The sequence below is a fragment of the Euwallacea similis genome, chromosome 6 (genome assembly GCF_039881205.1).
Source record: "Euwallacea similis isolate ESF13 chromosome 6, ESF131.1, whole genome shotgun sequence".
Taxonomy (NCBI): Eukaryota; Metazoa; Arthropoda; class Insecta; order Coleoptera; family Curculionidae; genus Euwallacea; species Euwallacea similis.
Window position 1 is genome coordinate 345,609 of NC_089614.1, and position 21,710 is coordinate 367,318.

The 21,710-nt window shown below is 35.9% G+C and overlaps 1 protein-coding gene across 3 annotated transcripts in view; it reads left to right on the forward strand.

The window, feature by feature from the left end:
* Ten-a (tenascin accessory) overlaps positions 1-21,710 on the forward strand; it is a 244,158-nt gene that overhangs the window by 194,671 nt on the left and 27,777 nt on the right. For all 3 annotated transcript variants that reach the window (XM_066391157.1, XM_066391159.1, XM_066391158.1), the window contains 7 exons: positions 1,274-1,513; positions 6,077-6,352; positions 11,299-11,475; positions 14,012-14,239; positions 15,491-15,676; positions 17,955-18,101; positions 18,159-18,366. In XM_066391157.1, the coding sequence (XP_066247254.1) occupies positions 1,274-1,513; positions 6,077-6,352; positions 11,299-11,475; positions 14,012-14,239; positions 15,491-15,676; positions 17,955-18,101; positions 18,159-18,366 (1,462 nt within the window). The remainder of the gene's footprint in view (positions 1-1,273; positions 1,514-6,076; positions 6,353-11,298; positions 11,476-14,011; positions 14,240-15,490; positions 15,677-17,954; positions 18,102-18,158; positions 18,367-21,710) is intronic.

Genomic DNA, 21,710 nt, shown 5'->3' on the forward strand with positions numbered 1-21,710 from the left:
ACAAAGATATCTTATGCTGGATCCAAAGACCACAAATATTTTGTCTTTAAAATGAAGGTCTAAAGTTTAAGAAAATCCCCTCGCCCTCTTACAGGTTTCAGGACATTTAAAGATGCAACTTATGGCATAGATATTTGAGGAAAATGAGCTCCAGAGGAAATATCAACCTGTTGAGCTTAACGATAAGGCACGATCGCGATCAAGGCAAATTTTTAAACTTTCCTTTTAATACTTCACAAAATGCAGCTGTGGAAATTTACTTTCTAATCTGCAATAATATCGACTAAAGTAAAAAATTATTGATATGTCAATTGTTTAAAGTTAGAGAAAAAACCTCCACCTTCGATCGGGTTTCAATCAACGACCACTTTCCGACTATTCTTCTATCAGCTGAGCTTTTTCAAAGCGTTAGTTCAGTGGTAGGGGATGTGAAATATCTATAGTTATAAAGACGATCCCTTTAACATATCCTTTTTCTATAGCTTGAATCATCTTCCGCAATGCTACTAAACAACTCACACATCATTTGATATTGCGGACATTAAGAAACATTCTCTGGAGCGCAAATAGTAAAGCTGCTTCTACAATTACGTTGTTTTCGAGATATCTGGTGTTAAAGCTTATATAGTTATTCCTTCAAAAGGAACTCACGACAAAAGGAAAATGTCACCCTGTTGAGTCTCACAAATATTTACTACATTTAAATGAGTATACCTCGGGAGATCATGTATCCCTTCTATCTTCATCTAAATATCTGAAAAACCGTGCATATGAAAAGGAAACGATTTAATTTATAAGGGAACTTAGCGATTTTCGGCTCTCCCAGTAAACTCTTAATATACCCTTCCATCGATTTTCCCTCAAAGCTTAATTTATCGAGGAACGAGTTAAAATTATTTTACATGCCTCCATGGCACTAATTTGTGTACTACTATTCGTTGACACGAAAACCTATCATTAGGCAGAAAATTACACGGAATCGGGCGTATCTCGTGTATATCGTTCATTCTGGACAAAACTAATGAAATTTCCGTAACTGGCAACCTTTTGCAGAACGCATATCTGACGTAATTATAAGAAATCAAGCACGAAATCTCTCTTATTTCACTAACCTCCTTAAAGCTTTTTGGGTGTTGAATCAATATTTTTCAGCCTCTTACCGAACTTTACACTATACACTTAAGCCACGTGACTACACCCTTATTCTGGTTACCAGGCGACACAAGTACACTTTCCTGAAAGCTTTTATCCATTCAAGATGTATCCGTTTTAGGAGGCGACAGTGGCGAAGCCGCCGACCTTCGTCCATTATCCGAATTCAAATTTTTCCACGAGAACCGCAATTCCCACAAGAGTGACGTATTGGACAGCATCTCGACTTCTTACGAGGGTACAAGGAAAATTCTTGCCGACTCAGAACCCAGGGGACCGTACTACGTACCCCCCGGGATAAAAACCGACTACCGCCCAGATTTCTCCTCCCCCGATCTACCCCATCCGACTGTTGATATAGGTAACTGGCTTTATATTAAATCATGGCTAAAATCGATATACGTGCACGAGATTTCATATCGGATAGGGGATTATACATTACGTGCAGTTATATTTGTACTCTGCCGCTATGGAAGAGTCCGGTTTAATCTAGCTCTATCGGATATTTGGAAAATTGAACATAGATAGCAGAGAAATTAGGCATTCTGCTCGAAACTGTTCGATAAAATTATTGAAATTTGCTGCTTTGTTGAAGGACGATACAGTCAATCATAATACCAATCGCCAATGGCACGCTAACACTTATTTTTCCTTATATCTGCTTCAAAAAGTATGTTTTCCCAAAGGTGTCTCTAACCATTTTCGAGTCACGTGGGTATAATTAAGGTCCAGTTTTCTACTTTAAAAAATCCTCTCTTTTTCGACTGTAAAATTTTTTTTTTGCAATTTTAGTGTAGTTAGTACCTTAACCACTTTTAAACATTTCAGAGTTATGTGATAGTATTGAATGTCAGTTTGTTTTGTTAAAAGGTCTGAACAACGTTCTATATTTTACCTAAAAGTTAACTTTTTGTCGTGAATTTGATCAAATTTTATCTCTGTTTCTTTCTTGAATGTTTTTGTTTCCGTGGCCTCTCTCGTCTCTACTTGTGCTTTATTCCTCCTTTATTTCTTGTTCTTCAAAATGCTTTCGCGATTCATGGATACATACATTTATTTTACGCTTTTTAAGAGTCTTTCACAGTTTGATGTCGGAGGATATCCGATTCGGTCTCTGGAAGCTATGGTTGTTAGAATGCTTCGATAGACAGGTCATAGTCGACGTACCACTTTTCAAGTCCTGAAGTAGACATCAAGGAAATTACTAAATTTATTTTTCTACTCCTTACCACTAAATTAAAAGCGTTTAGCTAGAATAGGCTGATGTATTAGCATAAAACCATGACAACCATGCCATGATGCGTGCCTTGTATGTGTTGCTTACATAATTACAGATGCATGCTTCAAACCTTTAGGTTTAAAACTCTTTTATACTGGTGAAAACTTGCTTGCTAAAGAATTTTTTTAAGTAGCTTTAAAATAAAACACTGTTTTAAAGAATTAAAAACAAATGTTTTTTAAATTAAAAAAAAACAAACATTTTTTTCCAAACCTGGGCATAGTTTGTGGGTTAAACGTCGTTGTTAAACACAAAGGCGTTTTTGTTTTGATGTTAATTTTTAGACATAACCTGTTTGAAAAATTAAACATTTCTCGCTTAATGTAGAAAAACTTTATTAAAATATACACCAACAATTACTAGAAGTGCATAAAATACTAGTTTAAACTACAAATACTTCGTTAAAAAGATTTTAATTTGTAATTTCCGCTTTCTTCAAGCGTGATTCTATGAAACTTCTATAATTTTTGTCAAGTGGAGTGGTAAAAGCTACAAATTCGACTTTGAAACACACATCTTCAGGGCTCTCAGGGGATGGATAAACGAACGATGCTATCCCTATTAATTGATTGTCTACAATAGCTCCACCACCGCTGTCTCCTGAGCAAGCAGTGTGATTGTTAATGTTTTTAGCACATATGTGCTCTGCAATGTTATGCTTCTCTTTCTGACAGTATTGGGAAGACGTAATAGTCATGTTAAGCCCCTGTAGGGTTTGGGGTTGCTCTCCTTTCTCATTGAATCCCCAACCAACGATTAAGGCCGATTTGTCAGCATAGTCATTGATGGTTTTGTCTTTTGGTGGAAGTCTGGATAAGGATACTTTAAAAATGCATTGTTTTCTGTGTGTGAGCCTACTTACTTTGGCAGTGTGATATTTTTGACAGATACGGGCTTAGGCAGAGTAACCACAGTTAGATCATTTTGAGACCCATTTTTAGAACCCACATAACCGGGGTAATTATCCCAGCAACTTTTGCAACTCACAATCGTTCCCTCAGTTTCGGCTCTATATTCAGTGGTGTTAATGTAGAATGTAGCTTTTTTTGCATGCCTAAAATTTTGTCGAAAGATTCGTAAATAATTCTTACAAGACATAGAATTTTTCATTTGCGGAAACACTTCTTACATGAAGGTGCCTGGATCTACAAAGCAATGTTGGGCAGACACAATGACTCTGGAGCTCATGAGAGTTCCACCACATGCCGAAGCTTCGTACGTTTTCCCATTTTCGGTATATTCATCTGTGATTATATGAACACCATATCCCCCATAGCTGCTGGGATTTGAGATGGTTTGCCCGTTCATAATCCTTTCGCTTATAGGAGTCTGCAAGAATGGTTAAAAAGGATTATTTGTGTCAAAAATATTTTCTAAGAGATTTGTAAATCCTACTTACTTGCTCGGAAGTTGTAACCATCCACATGAAAAGAAACAAAACATTGATAAAAGTTGACATTTTTCTCACCGCTTTAACTGTAGAAAGAGGAAAGCTAATATGAAACTTATGAGGTTTGAAAAAAGTTGTTCCCTTTATATAGGTAACAGTTTTGGATACATTTTCGAGAATAATAATTACCCGTTTCATATCTGAAATAAGTTATATTTATACCGCATGTCTCAATAAATTAAATCCTAACTAGGATTACTACTTTTGATATTTTTTTGATACAATCAAAATTTTTCAAGCATTTTCTATGATTGTTTTGATTTATTTTTCTAAATTTTTGCATGTTAGATACATATTTTTTTATTTGTTTTATAAAGTTTGTGAAATTTCTGAAATGTTGCAAGGAAATCTCTGCCTCTCTTTATGTTGAAGATTTTCACTCGCTCACCACAAAAGTTTCTGCCTAAAAGTTTCTGCCCATTTGGCAAGTACAAGTTATTAACAATATTGAGACAGCTTGTATAGTAATGCATCTCACTATTAATAAGGCACCTTTAGTTCTTATCAGTGAGGGTATTATAATTTTTTTTTTAATTTGAATTAATTATGTATTATCATCAAAGGTACACTTAAATAATCATTTCACTTTTATCTATTGTATGTCTTCTATGACCTTTTGAATGGTGAATTTGTGATATAATACATGATGTAAGTTATATGTAACACGATATGTTTTGATAATAATTTTAATTCTCTCCAAATAATTTTTTTTTTTTTAACTTTGCAAGTAGTAATATAATTATGCCTTATAGGACTTCATATCACTAATTATTTTTCATTGTAATGAATAGCTACTTTTAGAATAGTGTTCATACAAAACTAACCTTTCAAGGTGAACAGTACGAGTTTCTTTTTCTTTCTAGTTCTTCGATACAATAATGAACCCCGACAAACCAATAAAATACTATACAGGGTCCTTCGTCACCATACGGTCCATATTTAAGGGAATATTCCAAATTTAAATTTAAAAAAGGGTCAAAATTTAAAAAAGTTCCTATAGATATATGTAGGAAATCGCTTAATTTCCCAACTAAAGGATTCGTAAAATATTTTAAAAAATTCCTTATCTGATTTAACTCAAATTTTCGCGATTTAATTACAAAGCCATGGTTTGTATTTTAGATGTATCAAAGTTCTTCCATAAATTTCTGAGGCGTGACCACGGGTTGATTATCGGAATTTTGCACCACAATAGTAACCCCTAGTAAATGTTTGCAATTTTCATAATTTTGTCGAATAGCGAACCTAAGAGTTGAAATTTTCTGTCCCTTGGTACTTTTCGTGTTTTACTTCATTTTCGAAATTAAAATTAATACCCGAACTCTTGCTCACCTCTGAATAACTTAATATAACTCAGGCAATGAAAATAAATGGAATTACGTCCTTAAAATTTTAAAAGGATATATGAATTCAATATTTTTTTGAAATTCATCAAAATGTAAAATGGCAAAATTTTGGTTTAACCTTCAAAAATTAACAAAATTATGGAAATTCCTAAAAATGAAAGACACCAAAGTTTGTAAGTGCCAATAACATATTGTGTATTGAGTACTGTAAGGCTGACTTAAAAAACTTGATGCTTTGCAGCCAAGAAAAATAAGGGCATACAGAACACAGTTTTCAAGCAAGAACCAGTAACATAAAAAAACCAAATAGGAGATATAAATATGGAATATTTCTAGACTTTACAGTGCTGTAGTTCGCTAATGATTTAGTGTTTACCGAGTGTTGAAAATGTGCTGTAGAATGTGAAAAATTACTTATAGGTATAGGAAAAGCAGGGACGTACTGGCCGCAATTCTGAATGTCTACTCTGGTCCTGCACCAAATTTGAAGAAGTTACCTTTTTTTCTCCAGAACTTTTAATATAACACTTACCGTGAATCACCCTGTATGTCCTTGGTGCCTTTATTAAAAAATTAGTACTGAATATTTAATTTATTCGCAAACTTTTCAGCACAACTTTATTATTTTAATTGAATATGAAGGTTCATATTTTGTATTAAAAGGAACAAACTTCGTGTCAAATCTGCGAGGTCAAATCCCTTGCAAACGGAAACTGAAGCTCGCGGCTCGTAAAGGGACAAAGGCACCCAAAATGGCTGAATACAAAAGAACTTTTCGCTTGTTTCTCCCATATGTAGCCGCAGTAACAGCCACGAGATATATACACGTGTGTCTTTTTGTAATTCCAGATATTCCCAGCGACGAGCGACACATAATCAGCAAACGCGAAGCTGACTTTGCAGAATCGATGATGGTGAACGTTAGCTTGCAGCAGTATCTGGATACAGGTCGCTGGTTTATCTCGGTTTACAATGACGAATTGCAACCATACAGCGTATCCTTAGTAATCTCTGAGGCGGAAGGAGTAAGCACCACTTGTCCAAACGACTGTTCCGGAAGAGGCTCTTGCTATTTGGGAAAATGCGATTGTATCGATGGCTTTCAAGGGATTGACTGTTCGAAAAGTAAGTATTTATCGTTTAGAATAGGGAATAATTCGCATTACAATTTTTGACAAAACCTGAGAAATTGCACTTTTCCTGTGTTCTCACGAAATATGAATTGTATTCAAAATACCAGCACGGTCCGGCAAAATGTAAAACCTCCCGAAGGATTCGCATTGACGTAAAATGTGGACAGACTTTTAAAGCGGGTAAATTACATTTTTGCAGTCTCTTGAATGTTCGAGGGAAGCAACGCTCTTTTACGAATCGACATTAAATTATTAAAACATTCGACGCTCTTTTAAGCAAAGAATTCCTTCCGAACGCGCCATTCGAACGGGATCCTGGATATGGGTTTTAATCAACAATAAACATGCAAAATAATGTGCCGCTAAATCCGGTCGAACCATTAAAACCCATCGAAGCATTCCATAGTTATTTCCTGGGCGAGTGCAATTTCAAAATATCTGGGAAAACAAGGTTATTTCATTAAACTCATTAAATTAAGCACACGGAAAAGCGAACCCTTGAGCTAGAAATTCGACATGTTTTAATTGGATTATTCGGGAGGTTTGGAGTACGACACTGGCGTAAAATTCAATTTTCAGTGCAGTAAGGAGTGGCAACGAAAACCAAGTGTGAATTTTAAGCCTTTTTGTTACCAACTTTGGCTCTGCCCCAGTGGAATTAAACATGGGACTTTATGTTGTGTTGCAGCTTTTGAAAGGTTTCTAAATTATGAAGCTTGCTTTTTATATATATATATATATATATATATATTCATCCTGAGGCTTATTTCAAGCACTGCTCTGTCTTTCCCTGAATCACCCTGTAAATTTCATACAAAATAGTCGACGCTAGGGACATAAATCGAGAAGAAGTTGTTGGCGCAGCTAGTCTCCGACTTTGACTTTGCCTTTGCAAAGAACTTTATGTTGTGTTTCAGCTTTCTGAAGGATTTCGAAATCATGAAGTCTACTTTCTTCAGATATTTTCATCTTCAGATTTGTGTTAAACACTGCACTGTAAATTTCGTATACTTGAAGCACAAATGAGATATTCAATTAGAGGTCTAGCTAGTCAAATTATAAAGATTGCTTTCTAGAGATATTATTATCTTCGAGCTTTGATAAGTACTGCTCTTCTGTGCTTCCATGAATCGCCCAGTAGATTACATAAAAATCAGCGTCACAGCTAGCCTCCAAGGGCATCAGCAAATCTCCAAAGAAAGGCCCTGAAGACTCGTAAGATTAATAATTGTCAATTTCGTTCGAAATTTTGACTGGAACCTCGATTTAAACCCATTTAAACTAATGATGTGAAAATTAGCAAAAGTGCATAGTATCGAGAGAAATTAAATCCTGGTTGATACTATGCAACTAGGGACCTAGAAATGAGAAAAGAAGCTCTTGCCACTCGGAAAAGTGAGACCAAAAAGCTATAAGCCTTAACCGGATTGGATCTTAGAAGTCTGGAACAAATGAACAAGAAATCAGCTCTATCCGTTATAGGAACTCTGCGAGAATTTGAATGAGCAAAAATGCCTACGAGTTGTACCCGGAACTCAGGACTTCGACTCTCGGAAATGAGTTTAAAATCTCATGTATTTAAACTCAGTCCTTCGCCGTTATTAGAATAAGGAAACATCGGTTTACCCGAGATTTGAACTCGGGAATTCAGAACTAATAATAGGCCCTTGCACCAAGGAACTTATCAAGGATGTACCTTGAAATTCGGTTTATTCGTCAAAATTGTCATGCAATTTTTGACAAAAAGAAATACCTGAGAGGCAAACCCCTGTCAAGTAAATTGCTGTCAGATGCTCTATATGAACAAATCTACACATGAGATCTGTATCTGATCTGAAGATCTGCTCCAGTTCGATTTTCGACATATACGATTGCGTTATAAATTCCCTTTAAATCATCAGAATATTTATCTCTATCCAAATGTACTTACAGATTTCATAAAACCCATTTTGATTTCCTTGCGCTCGCAAGTGACGATCTATAGTAAAAACTTAAATTTCTATTGAGGTCTTTGCCCCTATAACAGTATCGCTCGTCTCATATCGCTAAACTCTGTTCAGTGCGGGCTTCGCAACATCTCTCCTCAACATGAATATTTAGACCATTTCGATACGTCCACCCCAAAAACCTGATACAAGGAAATCATCAGTCCTAATCCCCTAGATCAATAGCTTTGGATTCTTTCTATCTGTGCTAGAGTTGAGCCTCAGCGATATCGAGCAAATCCTCTTTATATAAAAGGTAAATACGCCGATTTCAACTGTAGGTCCCTTCCGATCCCTTACCATAAATGATGGCCACATGGGACGTCGGCCATTGTGGATTAGGTATAGGTAAACAAATGGATACATTTAGAGTTCACCTTTATATTGTAACGATAAAAAAAATGATAAAAAATTGGGTGGGGGCAGAAGGACAAAACCATAAACTATATTAAGCTTGGAATGATAAGGAGTGGTAGGAAGTAAGTCTGATTGCCTACCTAAATTTCCTTTGTCTTCCTATCTGAAGACACAATCAACTAAATGACTAAACCCCATTTAAAGCAGGAAACCCGAGAAGATATCTCACTTCTAACAACACTGTTCTAGTATAAAGGGCAAACATGCCCAAGAAAGGGTGATGCGAGTCCCTCGATTATTCTGGACAGGTAACAAACCAACCCTAGTTAAAATATTACATGTGTTTAATTTAATCCCTGATGACTAGTGGAATTCTTGAATAAAGCACTTGACTAGACAGTGATAAATGCGAATAAGGGACATGGTTCGAATCTGCATGTAAAGCCCTTTATAATTCGGCCGATAACCAATTTTTTAATTTTTAATTTCAGCCTTTCGTTGCTTCTGTAAAATTCAATTCACATTTCCCCTTTGAAAAGGTGAAAGCTCGAATGCGTCCACTTTACTACCACCCTATTTGGGAATTTTGCAGGAATCTGATAAATGGTCGCTTCCTTTTATTCTTTTGTAGTTAATTTTTAATAGTCCTGGTGCCGTTAGCGCAGGCACAATGAATCGACAATATAGAGAGCTTTTTAATTCTATCGTTGGGTAATGAAAAAAGGCTAAAGTAGGAGTTATTGGAAAATATTCTATTTGAACATCCGGCTAGGAGGTGTGAGCTTTATGGTTTAATTTGCAATTTTTAATCATCAATTCGGTTTTTTTGGTCGGAAGTTATTTAAAATGTTGGTTTTTATCTGTATTCTACACCAGCACCAATCTAATGTCATGTAATATCGTGTCTGCGTCGTCGATAATAAAGGGGAGCATAGGAAGATCTGTTGAATCCTGTTAACTTTCAGAACACAGAATTTTACGAAAATCAGGTTGAAGCCTTTATCTCTGCAATAACGAATATTAAGCAGTCGAAACTTGAAATCAAAGTTTGAAAAGCGAAACCCCCCAAACACTTTAAGATCGGCGTAACGTTTGGCTTAGAAAGTTTAAAACTGTTGGAAAAATTTAATTTGCCCACTTTAGACTGAAAGCAAATTGCGAACTTTTCAGGAACAAATTTATATGAAACAAAATTCCAGAATTTTTGCTTTCGCGTAACAAGACGCGGAAGAGACTCGTAATTTAAATTCTCTGAAGATTATTCGTAAGAAGTAGAAAATGTTGAAATTTACGAAAAGGGCCCAACAGAAATCTAAAGTAAGGTCTGATAAAAAGTTGATTATTGGCTACAATTTCCCTCAATTTTCTTTGAGTTACGAATTTTCCTATTTTCAAGCAATATATAGGGTGTAACATAAGTAGGGGTTTTCCTTTTAACACGACATAGACCTCAAAAAGCGAAGCAATATTTTTATATAACAACTTTCCGAAATTTTAAAAACAACCGAAATACTATGCGCCTATAAAAGTTTTAATAAGTACCATATCTTCAGCTACTACTCACTCCGCGACTGGTTACAAATTCATGAGCAGCATGGGTAAATTGCATAGAAACAGTAAATGTTTTTTGCGTTTTTACAATAGCTGATAATTTTTTGTGGGGCATTTTTATTCTTTTACATTGAAGTTACTATTTTATGCAGGAATGGATTTAGGTTTTACACAAAAATTTATTCAAACTTATCCGCGCATATTTCGTTCTTTTTTGATATTTCAAAAAAATGTTATATAAAAATATTGCTTAGTTTTTTGAGGTCTATGTCGTGTCAAAAGGAAAACCCCTACTTATGTTACACCCTGTATAGATGATAATTTAGTCCCAAGATCGTTGATACAGAACATGTATTTTTGTACATACAAATTTACACAATTTTCCATGTTTCAAAGGTCAATGTTCGTTCTCGTTACCATATTATTATCGATGTCCCACTACGCTATGTTATTAGCAATCAAGCTGAAAATTCTACTTCTTTTCAGCATAAAAAAATTCAACCCAAAATTCATCTGCGTAAGTGGCTTATTTTTAGTTGCAAAAATTACACAACATTTAAATAATAATTTAAAACAAAAGTTTATTGGTGCAAGACGTCTATTTCGGTAGTTAAAAATTCCCAAAATTTTCCGTGTTTTTAAGGTGTTGTAAACGTTATTTCCTCTTACAACAGATGTTCGGGCCGCACTATCCCACCGTTCCCCATCATCAATCAATCGATGTTTAAGGGATTGTTAAGTCCAATAATGAGCACTTAAAAACAGACAAGGAACAAAAGGTATCCAAGACGCGTGTATCTTGGAGTAACTAAGGAGCAGAACTCTTGAACAAATGAGGAATTTGTGCTTGAGTAGCTGAGGCTTCATTTTTTCTGCCCTTCGAATCAGAAAAAGAAGAGGGGGGGAGGATAAAAACCATATGAAGGGTACAACAAAAATCTAAATTTATTTCCAATCCTTTTCAGGAGGATGGCAAAACTCTTATCCTTGATCAGTTTCAACGTTCCTATCCTAAATTGTAATATGTGATATTTTCTGGTTCCAGGTGTGTGTCCAGTTTTATGCTCCGGCCATGGACAATATGGCGGTGGAATTTGCCATTGTGAAGAAGGCTGGAAAGGGCCAGAATGCGATATCCCAGAAGGAGATTGTCGCATTGCCGACTGCTCCGGCCATGGCAAATGCGTCCGTGGATTTTGCCAGTGCAAACCTGGATGGAAAGGTAATTAACGAATTCCCGATAGATTTACTTCAGGTAGAGATTTACTTTACTGAGGTCTGGGGGTTCTGCTGCCTTAGTCGATAAACCTCCTCTCTGGGTGCGGCCACTAATTTATTTATCATCGAAGAAATCCCTTTAGTAGCTACTTATGCTATGCTGGCCCTGCTTCCAGATAAAAAATACTCTTCAATACTCCTTCCTGTGCAATAACTGTTTAAATCCGACTTCGTTTTGGCATTCAAAAACAGCAAATGCATTTAATCAGATTAGTGGTCGACTTTTACAGTGAAATAAAAACACTTTACGGACTATCGCCTATTTTACTTAACTGATTGAAATTCTAGGAGTTTGTTAGAGTCTGTAAAACGTCTGAATGTCTTCTGTTTCTTGGCTTGTTTATTTGATTAAACGCCTGATTGGATTAGAAGTAAATGGAAATTTCAGTAGCTTCGCCTAGGAGGGTTTAAATAATGAGAGGGAAAACCTACCGGATTTAAGATAATAGGTATTTTTCTTTTGGATTATGTCAAAAACTTGAACAAACTAATAATAAAATATGTAGATATATCAACATTCTCTCTGATATGAAATTTTGCTGGTATTTACTTTGACGTTAATTCCAAATATATATTGAGCACGAAATGGTATCTTGTTTTGTTTGTTGGAATTTTCAGTAAACAGGATTCAAACTAAGTAAATACTATCAGTAAAATAAAAATAAATATTTTGCATTTAGATAAACCCGTTTTGCTTTTTAAATATTTTTCATGCCCCAAGTAATCATTTTAAACACGAAGCATATTTATATTTGCTGAAGAGGATACTTCTTTTAAATTGGTTAAAGGATCAGTGCATATAGTAATTACATGATATTTCAGTTCATAAAATAAAAGCTGTCTGTTTATACTTATATCTGTGTTTGAAACTAATAATAGTAAAAGCTTCTTTTCCTTTGTGCGTGTGTTCGTATAAATCCTCAAAAAGTGGAAAAGACAAATTCAGATCATGTTTTCAGATTTTTAAGCATGCACATAGACATTTACCACGATCCTGTATAAACGGTTTCGAACCTTCGATTTGGGATTTACCAATGTTTGAGCCGGGATAAACCTTCATGTAAGGTAATTAAGCGTTGGTGATGACTCAATACTCTTAACAATATCTGCCAAGTAAAGAAGCATATTCAGCTCACATATTCAGCATATTAGGAGTGTGTATAGGTTCTAGCTATGGCTGAAAATGAAGCTTGCAAACCTTTTTAGTTATTTAGGAGCTAAAAATTGTTAAAATAAGTTAAACTTTCTAAAAGGCTTTTTAAGCTTTCGCAATGCCCCAATACTTTACAATATTTTAATATAACTACATACAGTGTGATCTACTTAAGGGCGGAACACCCCTGTAAAATTTTTATTTGTGGTCCAATTTTGATCACTTTTTATATGTTGTATGGCATCAAAAACTCTAGCTTGTGACAAGTTCTTGTTATGCTCGCTTAAAATCGAAGACCTACTTTGCCCCTTTTTCATGGCGATAATTCAAGAAAAGACATTAGGGATTTTTTAATTTTAAATTTAACTTCAGTAATAACTTTAGAATAATTCCAAATGGTTACATCTCAAATTTCCTTAAAAAATGTTTATTTATAAAAAGTTAGAGAACAATCAAATTTTTGGTCAAATTCATTTTTGTTCAGGAGAGGTTAAACACAAACTTTCCCAATCAACGGGTCGGACGGAATAGTCATGCAATGGCCACCCAGATCGTCGGATTTGACCCCATTAGATTTCTTTTTGTGGGCAAAAAGTGTATAAAAACCGCCGCAGAAATAGAGAAGAACTATGCATGCGGCTGAGACGCACTTGTGAAGAGATTACTCCCTTATCTCTCAGAAAAGTGATGCCCAATACTAGAAGAAGATACGAGAAACGTCTCCAGTTGAACAGTGGTTTAATCGAAGCAAGCGCGTTTTAAAATAAAGTAAATCCCTTTTCGTTATAATTTTTTTTTCATTTTTTTTTGAACGATTAATTAAACACTTTACAGGAATGTTTTGCTCTTAAGTGGATCACACTGCATATCTACAGAGATACTCTTACGTCAAGTGTTTAACTTATAATTGACTTGAATTTCTTCTTCATCCTGTTAGTAAATTTTCAATTAGCTGCCGGTAACAATTGCAGTCATATTTTCCATAATTATTATCTTATTCAAGCTATAATTTTTCTCAACAGCCTTGTTGTCTCGGGATGATAATTAGCCAAACTTTAACCGGGACTTGTACCTGCTCCTCGGAACGGATGCAAATTGCTTTCTTAGCGAAAATAATAACCCTCTAACGTGAAATAATTACTTTGGCACCGAGAGTAAGCAGAAACAAGTTTTGAAAACCTCCAATGGGAACTCTTCGTTGTTTTCTTCCCTGGAAGTTCTCGAGTGCCACTTACTTTCAACACTGTTTCTAATTTAGAGCAGGCTAATTTAAATTGAAACCCTTATTTCTGGGAAAATAGTGCTAGTTAGGAATTCGTCGTTTCAGGTGAAGCTTGTGATGAAAGCGACTGCAAAGACCCCAATTGCTCAGAACATGGGGCTTGTGTTAATGGTCAATGTTACTGCAAAGCTGGGTGGAAGGGTGCCAATTGCGACTCCATTGATGAGCAAGTACACAAGTGTCTGCCATCCTGCACTGATCATGGAGTTTACGATTTGGAGACTGCCAAATGTGTGTGCAATCGCCATTGGACAGGGTCCGATTGCTCTCAACGTAAGTATATATACATAAGATTTTTCATAAAACTGCTCAAGATGAGCGCTACGAGTATAAGGAGAATTAATTTGTGACTATATGCCCGAAATTCATATAATTTTTCTGGGGCTAATAAGTATTATTAAACATGTGTTCCATTGCGGCCAATAGATCAGCAAATTTCCCAAGGGAACAATGTATATGTTAAAAAATATCACTTACGTGTAAAATGTACATACACCGGTTTGAAGAAGCATTGAGTCCTTGACTGAATAATAACATACAGGGTATCGCAGGGAAAAGGATTTACCCTGAAAATCTTTTCTGTTGTTTGTTAAAAAAAACGCAAAAACATATTAACTTTGATAGAGGGGGATATCATTTGGTGGAAAAGTTATTTTCGATATATCACCCCTCTACCCTTCGAAACCACCCTTTTGAAATTTTCAAATTGAAAGGGAAGCTGTGTTGTACCTAATTTGGAAAGAAACTTTATTCCCTACATGATCAAGCTTTTAGTATTTATTTTTTAAAGTCGGTCTTGTAGAAATTAATCAAAAACCAAATAACGTGATTTTAGCCATTTTTTTTTAATGCCTGAATCGTCGAAGAGCGCAAATAGATAACACCAGAAATGTTAGACAATGTACGATGATGTTTTGAGGATCAGCAGTACATGTGCATGAAAGTCGACGGAGATCACTTCCAACATTTCTCCCGATAAAATAAATAAAATATCAGTAAAAATGGCTAAAGTCAAGTTATTTGGTTTTTGATTAATTTCTACAAGACCGACTTTAAAAATAAATACTAAAAGCTTGATCATGTAGGGAATAAAATCACCTTTTAAACGAGATATAACACAACCCCTTTTCCAATTTGAAAATTTCAAGGGGTGGTTTCGAAGGGTAGAGGAATGATAGTTTCAAAAACAACTTTTTCACCAAATGATGTCCCCCTCCCTATCAAATGTTGACGTGTTTTTGCATTTTTTGTTACAAACGACAGAATAATGTTCAGGGTGGACACTTTGCCCAGGGACACCCTCTACAAGATAAGCTTCGCATCGGGTCTCAAATTTCGGCCGCAAGCGTAATCTTCTTCGTTCAGCCGCTTCTTCGTTGCGCGCAAATAACTATTAGCATTAATACTAGTTTAACTGTAGTTACATAAGACATATTAAAATTACAGTTAATATTACGAACGATGTTTGTTTATTAACATTAAAAGCATTAATTTGATGTCTTGGAATGATCTTTTTTCCTTCAGCTGTATGCAATCTGGATTGCGGCGATCACGGTCACTGCGAATTAGGGAAGTGCAGATGCGATCCTGGATGGACCGGATCACGGTGTGAACAACTTCCATGCGATTCAAGGTGCCAAGAGCATGGCCAGTGCAAAAACGGGACTTGTGTTTGCTCTCAAGGGTGGAACGGGCGTCACTGTACTTTACGTAAGTCTGCTCGAAAAAGGATCTATTTCTATTCTCGTGATTATTGCTTTCGTCCCCACTACTTTCAGAAAAAAATAAATCATATAAAATGCCCAATAACAAATATTTACCGCCCGAATTATTACCGGGACCCCATCGTTACAACGTCTTTGGGGAGCCAATTATTACGTGGTCAACGAACTTTATGTAATATGAAGTTGTTTTCCTCTTTTTTCTTTCAGTTCGAATTCAAAATTCTCTAACATGGGCCAATAAAGATAACGTCCATCAACATCCCATGGGGTGACGGACACTCAAAAATTAATTATCCTCTACATAACGTTAACGCAGTGAAAACCGAAAACGTGAACGACAGTCTTTGGATTTTTAATTAATGAAAGGGTTTAATCATCCCTTAGAAAGAAGGGTATCCTGTCTCTTTTCGGAGGGAGTGAAATTCGATTACAAGTGGAAATCGAGAGATGGAAGCCGTTCTAAATTTGTAAAATCAATAGTCTACGTCAATTATGCAAGCGCCGGTGGCATCCGCACAAATTGAAGACAAACAAATTTTCGCGGTGTGGAATAACATCGGGAGATGATTAGAAAGGCTTGGAAATTTTCATGAAATCGATTCTCTGACTTAATTGTCTTTTGCCCAATATGGAACCGAAACCTGGATAATAGAAGAACTGAACCTGGAATCCTCTGAGTGACAGAGTGTAACAAATTGTTCAGTCGTTTATGGGGAGAGAGCTATTCCAGGACTCCAGAGTTCGCCATTATGATAGGCTCAATTCTCCGAGGTTCATAATGCTTGGCACGACATAAGAATACTAATTGGCTGAATATAACTGCAAGGACTTTTAGAAAAGTTCAAGAACGAGAGGGATGTAAAAAGTTGGCTTAAAATAGCGTAATAATGGGAGGGCAATTTAGCTATAATTGGCAAGGCAACTTTGTATTTAAATCATTGAATTCTAAATGAGGGGATTATAATGGTCATTCTGTACTGGTTAGGAATTCGAATGACTTTTAAAAAATCCACGGAAGAAGTAAGTTTTGATTGATTTAGTTGGGGCATGGTCAGCTCTTTTCCAGGAGTATTAGTCACTATTGAGAAATTCCCAATTTGGCCTGATGCTGGATCGCAATTGAGAAATCCCAGATTCATTATAGAATTGAAAAGGGGCGTTTATACCGAAAAACGGCTCCTCAAAAACTTCGAAAATCGAAAATTTCCACATTCTCTTTCTTTTCGTGTTTAAGTAACATCGTATGAATCATACCTTAGTGAGGACACAGTCCACAAAAACTCGGTGTTTCCGGAATTTCTGAATGTCATCGTCTCCTATCATATATCAAAATTCCTTCAGAATGAAATCGTTGATGCGCGAATGTCTCTTCCATTTTTCCTGACTTTGAGGAACTCTTTTAGGTATTTTCACACATTCTCGAACTGTTTTTTTTTTATTTTTGAATGTTGCTTGTTAATACACCTCTTCTAGGATTCACAACCAAAAATTCTTGGTCAGCGTCTACGCGGGTAGCTACAATTTTTTCAATATCCACTTTTTATGAAATATTTCGAATCTTCTTATCATATCCACAAAATTGCCCTAAGCACGGTAATGCTTATTTACCAAGGAATCTGATAATGGTTTTATATATCACATGTCCCAAAAACATTGGTACAAATGACTAGAGCGTTATAGCGGCTTAAAGAATAGAGCGGTTCTGGGAAGGTTTTCACGGCCGGTTAATCCGGGTCCAAAGAAATTTCCTCGTAATGTTTCCTTCACATCGACGGTGGATATAATCAAAAGCAATGAGCGAATGCATTATTTTACTGACTCAGCCCCAAACTCATTGATGCTAAGGGCCAATTTGGGAAATTGTATATTTTTATGAGGGTTCTAATGCTTGGTGCAGTTTTAGTTACCAACAAGTCAGTCATTGTTTGAATTTCGTAGTTGGAAGAATATTAAGTCCTTTTGTCTCTTTCCAACTATAATATCTTTTTGTTCTCGACACAAATAAATTTTCATTATTAATATGAAATAAATTTGAGCCCTTTTTACCCCGCTATATTTCCCCCATTTAGCTAATTTGTATTCCGACATCGTGAGGGGCATTATGAAACTTGGGCCTGGATCCTCAATAATGGGGAAGTTCCTAAGCTCGTCGAATCTTTTTTGCTCAAAATATGATATAACACTAATGCATAATTTGTTTTCCTTAAATCTCCATTTGGAAAACATGCGGGCGTATACTAAATTCATCCATTATCATCGTTTAGCTGGATGTGAAAACGCTTGTTCTGGGCATGGACAATGCACCCTGGAAGAAGGGCTCTATAAGTGCGTTTGCATTGAAGGGTGGGCTGGTTTCGACTGCAGCATTGCTTTGGAGGCTGAGTGCCAGGATGATCTAGATAACGATCATGGTAATATTCGTTTCTGAACAAATTGCGAATAAATTCGGCGTTGTTCCCTTGGTTTAGATGGAATGGTGGATTGCTCAGACAGCGAATGCTGTTCCCATCCCAGCTGCTCAGACCACATAATGTGCATATCAAGCAATGATCCAGTAGAGGTTTTACTAAGAAAACAACCCCCATCGGTAACAGCTTCATTCTATCAAAGGGTTAAGTTCCTGATTGAAGAAAACTCGGTGCAGTCCTACGCCCATATAGATGAGTATACAGAAAGGTAAGTCTAAGACCTATATAAACCTAATTAACTTAGTTAAACCTCTAGCGCTTAATAGAACTAAACTTACAGCGTGTCACAAATTCAAGGAAGTACTCCATTGAACGAACATATCTAATTTGGACATTAACTTTATATAAATCGTAGTGCATTATTTTATCAGAAAATGCATCAATGTTTGTCATTATTAGGGCCCTTAATTAATGTGCCTATTAACGAAACTAATATCACAGATTGTTGACTGGTTGAAAACCAGGTTTAATTACATAACTCTGTGCTGCAGGATTAGCTAATTAATAATCATTTTTTATGCTCCAATGCAGTACTTCCAGGTAAAAGCGTTAAAACAATGTGATGTCGAAGGGCACCAGCCAGCAGTTTTAATCACTTTTCACTCAATTTTTACTAATAAAGCAGCTAATTACTGGTACAGTTTCGTAACATAAGGGAGCTTTGTAAATTAAAGGAAAAACTGGGAAAAGTTAGAGAATTTCAACTGCAGATTCTTCAGTAAAACAAATTGTCTAGAATCAACTACACAAAATAATTCTTGATGGAGTTTTTCACATTTGTGCAGAAGTGCCATTTTAATCACTGCCTGGGGACTGTTCAGACAAATTGCTTCACCTAAAAATGACGAAATTGTACCTCAATTTGTTCCTTCAAATTTCCGAACCTGTTAATGATTAGTTTCCTTATTATGTTCAAAAAACTGTAACAACTCAAATTGTATTTAATTTGGCAATGTTGTCAACTCGAATCTAAATCGTCATCAGTCAAAAATTGACATTCACTTTTAGAAACAAAATTTCTACTTTTTTTTTACTTTTTGCCCCATCTGGCAATATTGTCCGTTAAGGTGGGTGTGCGTGCTTGTCAAAATCTGATATCGAGCATTAATTACAATTACCGAGCACCATGTTCTCATTTTTCAGATTGAAACAAAATCGTAGATATCACGACCTTTCAGAACTCGTTCAACAAAGTTCTATTTTAGCAAGAAGAATAAATTTAATAAATCAATGTTTAAGGGTTCATTGTCCAATCCACCATGTCCATATCACCGTCCAGAGTGTCTTAATCAATTCCCAGCTATTTGATTTCCTCTATATCTGCAAAGCTCCCATATCGAAAATGAACTGTAAATTGGCAGCATCAACTCAGTCGTCATAAATTTAGAGCTGTAAAATTGAGCTGAAGTCATATAATTCGTTCGTAGCTTTTACTACTACTAACTTGATCGCTCCATACTTCATAAATTTGAAAAGTGTATTGACTCAGCTCACAATTTCAACCTCAAAATAAGTAACTAAGCTCGGACGTCGCACCTACCCTGGCCGAGCTTTTTTCGGGCCCTTCAAGGGGCAATTTTTTATTCAAATCGCCGAGTCCCGACAAGCAAGGGCTAAATATGCATGTCGCTAAATGTGGACTATTATGCGCTATTAACCGATATTAGTCCCTGATTAGGTAAACACGAAGTAGGTTTATATTGAATTAGATTAAAATAATGAAAGTGCAGGCGAGGCACCGATTTTTTCTTGCTTTGAATAATGAGGTTATTCCCAGGAAAGTTCACTTTCAAATCTTTTATTAACAGATATAACAAAATAGTGTGGACCTTCGATAAAGCCGGGTCGGGAAAATTAACTATAGAAAAATCAGATTTTCTAACTTCGAAGTGTATTCTGAACTGTCCGCAAAAATAACAAATCGTTCGAGACACTTTCATTTCGGGTACATGAAAAATTCAGCTTGCCGGGACTCGTCCCGAAAAAATTGCCTTTGACTGGCCTATCTCTTCCCTCTCTGCCCCCCATTTCACCTCTATCCTCCCGAGACGCCGCTTTAATTAAATAGGAAGTAAATTGGACTGCGAGTAGCATAACTGTGGGGATTCCCGACGAGAATTGGCTTGTATGTCATGTTTGGGTTTGTTACTGCCTATCCGCTTCATCTCCGATAATTGATCGGATATTGCTTTAAAAACAAACAAAAAATACTCTCCATCAATATCGCCTCTTGAAACAGTATAAATACTAAAGCAAGAGAACCAGCTTTGCAGGCAGGAATAATTAATGATGACAAATTAATATTCCAGATTGCCATCAGATTTCATGTAAAACAGGATTGGACTGCTCCAGTTTGACCCAAATCTGTGAAACGATTTTAGCAGTTTGCGAATCTCAAGATTGAAATCGACCAAACTTTTTCATTTCGACTATATGCTATCAATACTTTACTTTCATAAGTCCAAAGTTCTATTTATTAGAGACAAGTTTAACTTTAGGATAATTGAAAACCAAAATGAGTTATTTTAAAACGTAACATGAAAAAATATTAAATTTATTGAGGAGTCATGGAATCGTATAGAATGAGTTGTTTTAAAGGTTGTGTGAAATCTGAAACTTACTTAACTATTAAGACAAAACTATCAATGGTTTTCGGAGAAGACAGTAAACAAAAAAGAGAAGCTAAAAAGAAGTTTCTTCAAGCAAAAAATGCAAATGAAGGAATGACCCTTATGGAAAGGAAAGGCATTTTTGCATAAGACATTTTTAAGAGAAGCGATTCAATGTTATTTTCGACAAACAAACCTTGGCTGACTGTTTTGGAATACCATCCACCCCTGGGTTTTTACAGAACCTTTCAATGTAAGCTACAAATTTACTAAAAGTTATTGTCGACTTTCCGGTACAAAAATGATCTGGACGCAAAGACAAATCGCCCTTTTTTACGGGCGGAACCCACATTGCCCTTTCATCCTTTCAAAAGCCAGTCGTTTATGGCAGAACAAAGAAACCGGGCCATCCTCCACCATAACTCTTAATAATTCGCTTCCCTGTCTCAACGATAACTCATCTCTCTTTTTCATAATGCTATTTACCGAAAGGACGTAAAACTTGCCGTAATACCGGACCTTAAACGCTCAAATTGAATGTCGGCAGGAAACCTAATCTGCTTAATTTTTAATCGGAGCTCTCAGGGAACAAGGAAATATAAAAAATGCAAAATTAAATTTGGGAACATCCGCGCAGTTGTCTACTAATCCGTTTAAAAATTTAAAGTGGCGCCTCGGAAAATGCCCGTGTGTCTCGTCTTTGAATCCCTTTGTGTGCGTTTTACCCTTTTTCAGTCCAACCTTGCCGAGCTGTCGCTCCGAACGAACCCTTTTGCGATTTAAAGGATTTTTTTATCAAAAGAAAGCGTTTGTGCACCAAATACCACTTATCCTTACTTTTAATTTAAATCAGTTAATATATCCTGCTGAAATTTTTGATGCCCCTAAGGAACAACTTTGCGAAATAAATCTGAAAATTAATTCTCAGTAAGGGTATTCTACT